The sequence below is a fragment of the Engraulis encrasicolus genome, chromosome 4 (assembly GCF_034702125.1).
Source record: "Engraulis encrasicolus isolate BLACKSEA-1 chromosome 4, IST_EnEncr_1.0, whole genome shotgun sequence".
Lineage (NCBI taxonomy): Eukaryota > Metazoa > Chordata > Actinopteri > Clupeiformes > Engraulidae > Engraulis > Engraulis encrasicolus.
In genome coordinates, this window is record NC_085860.1 from 53,888,686 (window position 1) to 53,894,354 (window position 5,669).

General features: G+C 43.8%; 1 protein-coding gene across 1 annotated transcript in view; it reads left to right on the forward strand.

The window, feature by feature from the left end:
• The window catches only part of si:dkey-24l11.2 (uncharacterized protein LOC100034462 homolog), a 24,750-nt gene extending 22,108 nt beyond the window's left edge, over positions 1-2,642 (forward strand). The window contains exons 13-15 of the mRNA XM_063197721.1: positions 1,202-1,313; positions 2,072-2,184; positions 2,473-2,642. Of these exons, the coding sequence (XP_063053791.1) occupies positions 1,202-1,313; positions 2,072-2,184; positions 2,473-2,542 (295 nt within the window). The 3' untranslated portion in view covers positions 2,543-2,642. The remainder of the gene's footprint in view (positions 1-1,201; positions 1,314-2,071; positions 2,185-2,472) is intronic.
• Positions 2,643-5,669: the final 3,027 nt, after the last annotated feature.

Genomic DNA, 5,669 nt, shown 5'->3' on the forward strand with positions numbered 1-5,669 from the left:
GCACAGTGAGGAGGATGGTAAGAGAAATCAAAAGATCTCCAAAGCTCACTGTTACAGAATTACAACAAATGGTAGCATCCTGGGGTCACAAAGTCTCCAAATCAACCATCAGGCACTGTCTACACGCCAACAAGCTGTTTGGGAGGCATGCACGGAGAAAACCTTTCCTCACTCACAATCATAAACGCAAGCGTCTGGAGTTCGCCAAGCGGTATTGGGGCTTCAACTGGGACCGTGTGCTTTGCTCAGATGAGACCAAGATTGAGCTTTTTGGCAACAAACACTCTAAGTGGGTCTGGCGTACCACGAAAGATGCGCATGCTGAAAAGCACCTCATACCCACTGTGAAGTATGGGGGTGGGTCAGTGATGCTGTGGGGTTGTTTCGCTTCCAAAGGCCCTGGGAACCTTGTTAGGGTGCATGGCATCATGAATGCTTTGAAATACCAGGACATTTTAAATCAAAATCTGTTGCCCTCTGCCCGAAAGCTGAAGCTGGGTCGTCACTGGGTCTTTCAGCAAGACAATGACCCTAAACATATGGCCAAATCTACACAGAAATGGTTCACCAGACACAAAATCAAGCTCCTCCCATGGCCATCTCAGTCCCCTGACCTCAACCCCATTGAGAACCTGTTGGGTGAGCTGAAGAGGAGAGTACAGAGGAGAGGACCCAGGTCTCTGGATGATTTAGAGAGATTCTGCAAAGAGGAATGGCTGAAGATCCCTCTTTCTGTCTCTCCCCATCTTGTGAAACATTATGGGAGAAGATTAGGTGCTGTTTTGTTGGCAAAAGGGGGTTGTACAAAATATTAATACCAGGGGTGCTAATAATTGTGACACACATTATTTGATGTCAAATAATTATTTCTTTATGTGGGATTTTTTCCCCACTGAATAAATGCACTTGTATTGAAGGTTGGATTTTTCTCTTTTTTTCCATTAAGGTCCCATATTATTTAGAAAAAAAAAAATAATTGGAAGCTAAAAAACACATCTCAACCAGGGGTGCCAATAATTATGGAGGGCACTGTATGTCTCCATGTGTTGCCCTGTTTTGGTTGCCGGGTTTCCGTGCTGTGGCAAGGCGTACCCATATGATGTCAATATAACATGATGTCAATATAACATGATGTCAGTATAACATGATGTCAGTATAACATGATGTCAGTATAACATGTCTCTCCTGTTTTGGTTGCCAGGTTTCCGTGCTGTGGCAGGGCGTACCCATGTGACGTGTGCCATGACGAGGACCAGGACCATCCCATGGAGCTGGCAACCAGGATGATCTGCGGACACTGTGCCAAGGAACAGGTGAGACAGTAGACATATGCGGACACGGTGCCAAGGAACAGGTGAGACACTACAGCACACATCTTTGGAAGGAGTAAGATACCCCCAAACCGGCCCTGCCATGGCTTAACGGTAGGGCACTCGTCTACTATGCGGCCAACCCCGGTTTGATTCCCGGCCCGGGTCCTTTGCCGGCCCTTCCCCGTCTCTCTCTCCCTACTCACTTCCTGTCACTACCTTCACTTTCCTCCTGGCATAAATAAAGTCAAAAAGCCCCCCCAAAAAGAGAAACCCGTCCCCAAACCCCTCTACCCAAAGCAAAGGAGTGTGTTCAAGTTTGGTCTCCTAAAGGGGCGTTGTCTCCTCCTCCTTCTTCTTCTCTCTCTGTGGCACTTGGTGACGGCTTGCATAAGATGTGCGCTACTGCCATCTACGGCACAAAGGGTACTCCATTCTCAACCTAAAGTCTCTAAAGGTCTCCAAACCGAAGGTCTCTCCTAAAGGGACATTCACCTGACTCATGTATCCTGTGTCTTGGTCCCCATGTTTCTTTGGCAGCCCTTCAGTAACGGCCGGCTGTGTGTCTCTCTCACACACACATGCACACACACTCATATAATATACAAATATAATATTGTTGTTTGTGTCTTCCTCCATGCGTCCATGTGGCAGCCCTCGAGTAACGCCCGTCCATGTTGCACAGACACAAGCACACTTCTAATATAATACTTAATATAATATTTGTGTCCTGTTTCCTCCTCCACCTGTCCCCCTGGCAGCCCTTCAGTAACGGGCGTCCGTGTGTGAGCTGTGGAGGCCTGATGACCAGGCTAGCTCACAGCAGCCACTGGGAGGGAGGACTCGGCTGCAGAAACAAAGTCAAGATGAACAGGTGAAGTACACACACACACACACACACACACATGCACACACAAACACACACACACACACACACACACACACACACACACACACACACACACACACACACACACACACACACACACACACACACACACACACACACACACACACACACACCATTACTTACATAAAATATGAGCCTGCTTGGAAGCCTGTGGGGGTGTGTGTTGCATAATGATAGTGTTGCTTATGGTGTGTGTGTGTGTGTGTGTGTGTGTGTGTGTGTGTGTGTGTGTATTTTTTTTCCCTCTCGTAGGAATGACCGTCAGAAGTATGCAAATACAAATAAAACCATATCGAGGAAATCTACTGCTGCCAAGAAGTGAGTCTTTCAAGAGACTCATCTCCGGATACTATTACCATCACATTTCATTTCGTTGTGAACTGTGTGATTTCTTGCCAAAATAAATTGAAGCTTTACCGGCAGTGCTGTGAACTATTTCTATGACGATCATCAACTTATTGCCCTCTTTCATGCATTTGTAGAACTTGCTGGGCCAGATTGGAGTACAATGGCCTTGTTTACATCAGACATTTAATTCAGAATTAACTCACCGGTAATTCCGAATAAAAGTGATGCTGTCCCATTTTTGGAAATAAGCTTATTTGACACCTCCCCTTGAGTTAAATAATAGGGTTTTACCGTTCTCCTGTACTTTCAACGATTCTCTGGGTATGGCAGTGCAAATTTCACCTACAAGCTAGCAGTTAACATTGAGTCCTATGAGACCAGCTGGCGGCCAACTGGTCTCATAGCACTCAATGTTAACTGCTAGCTTGGAGGTAAGATTTGCACTGCCATACCCAGAGAACGGTTGAAAGTACAGGAGAACGGTAAAACACAATTGTTTTACTCAAGGGGAGGTGTAAAATAAGCTTATTTCCAAAAATGGGACATTATCACATTTAATTCAAAATTAAATGGAAGTACAATGTAAACTCCACAGAACTATTTAATTCTGAATTATTATTATTCAGAATTAAAAACATGGTGTACAGCAAATGTGGTCAATATTTCTGCAAACAAATGATAGTTTAAAGAAACTCCCGCACACTGACCATTTCGCTGTTCTTTCTGTAATAAACGACGTTTCGGTACTTGACCTTCATCAGGCAATTACCTCAGCTGGCAGGTGCGTCGAAGTGCAAACAAATGATGAAATGAAGTCATAATGCTTTACACAAGACTGCACCTCTACACATGTGCCTTCTCTATGACTGTAAAATGCTGATTATTTCTGCTACAATATGTTACTGTATTTTGTAAATTCTGCTACTGTAGCATCAGAGAGAGTAACTAAGTAAACGGGGATAACGGGGCACTTTCAAATGTTCTTGATCTGATATGCTGCTGCCCTTGCATATACATGGGTTCTACATTTTGGTTTTCTCCTGACTGCGCGAAACTAGCTGTGCACAACTCAACCTCTGATTGTTGGAAACCGCTGTCAGTCAAAAATTAGCTCACGTGGTTGGCTGCCAGTGTCTTGCCCCTCCTCACATCATCGTGTTTACAAACACTGTGAACCCATGTATGGAGGACGTTATGCAGACACACCATAGATGTTGAGTAACCATACATACAGTACTTGACATTTTCTTTAAAAATCTGAAGTGTACTGCTGTTGAATGCACACGGTAGAGCAAATTCAGTACAGATGCACTTGAACAGATCTGGGTTCAGTGATTTAAATGAGAAACTAAACATTGAGTTGAGTGGTGCAATGTTGCAAAACAACAGCAAAGGGATTTGTTAGTGGAGTTGGCCAATCAAAGATTCTATTAATTCTAATAATAGACCATCTCTGTGGCGATTATATGTAGTGTATCTAATCAAGACACAGACACAGCTGGGCATTTGGAGCTGCACTACTGTAGTGCACCTACAATTAAAGACCAATGAATAATGTGTTGATGCCACTTGTCCTTTCATTTTTTGTTTGTTTGTTTGAATAAAATAAATATACATTTTAAAGAATACATCGACCTAAATATGACATTTCAAATCATAAGAATATCTAATTATTACCCTGATTCGAATTATGATGACCACATTTATTGTTTTATATACACCCCCAACTGTCGCAATAATGTAGCCAGGCCGTGCCCTAGTGGCGCAACACCTCCAGCGTTGCTTCTAGTCAGGCCAGGAGCAATACAAATATTGTTTCTGAGCTCCAGAAAAATCGGGAACGCCTCCCACTTTCTCTGGAAGCAAACAGCTAGTAGCAAACTAACGGAGGGGGGTCAACCATGCTGTTTGGGAAATGTTAATTGTTAAGCTCTTGGTCAGACCAAGTCTCGAAGAGATTTGAAAGTCGATGATAATCAGGCCAGTGATAATTACCCATCTCTTTTGTGAATTCCGAAAAACACAGAACCACAGACACACTATTTAAGTTTAAGAAGCCTCATACTGCTTTCATGGAATGTGATAATGATAATACAGACAAACTTTGTTAAACTTCAATGGGACCATAATTTCATATACGCATATTTAAAAATCATGTAATGCGATGTCAGTGAAAGACTGAAGGCAAAGTTTTTAGTTCGGTGGACTTTGAAGGACTTTTCATGTCACCATCAAAGCAACATAAAGTATCTAGGACAGAAACGTGTGCGAAAGATTTGGTTTAATGATTTGTAGTCCTTTGGTGGCTGGGTCAAATTTACCCCAAGGATTACAGATGAGATGTTTGAAAACGTGAGAGCAACAAGAGGGTTAAAAAGTGCAGTGGTGGAATCTTAACCCATTGATGCCTAAAGCTCCTGCAAAAAACGCCTGCTGAATGCTTTAGCCCTGGTTGGGAAAGTTGCCCTCAGCCTATAAAAACCTGAATATCTCTGCCTCTGATGCACATAAAAACATGAAACAAGTTGCATTTAAACCCTCATCTTGCATTAGAATGTGTTCATTCAGCTGTAACATACCCACATTTTTATTAAAAAAGCTACAATCTCAAGAGCCTGAATGCAGCGTATATGTGTCTGCAGGCACCAAAGGTCAAACAACATACACGTGTCATCAGGCTGAAATGGGTTAAAAACATTTCAGTGGATTTCAGTGGATTTGAGTAATCTCCCCTGGCCTCAGACTGTAGACGGATTTGCATACCACTGGACCTCGGCCACATACTGTATTGATGGGGTTGCCACTGGTCCACTGCAGGGGTGGGAGGAGTTAGGCAGGTGGGAGGGTTCTAGAGTGTTGGGGTTTGTCATGGAGGCAGGGGTGGGAGGAGGAGGAGTTGGAAGTGTAGTGTGTTGGCTGTAGGGCAGAGGGTAGGGGTAGGTTCAGGTGCAGGGCCGGATTAAGGTGGCCTGGGGTCCCTAGGCAACAGGCTGCTGTGGGGCCCAACAGAAGGCAAATTCCACAACAAATTCACATAGACAGTGTCACAATTTCGAGCTAGGAATTAAGGATAACGTGTTTACTGATTGTACTCATGACGA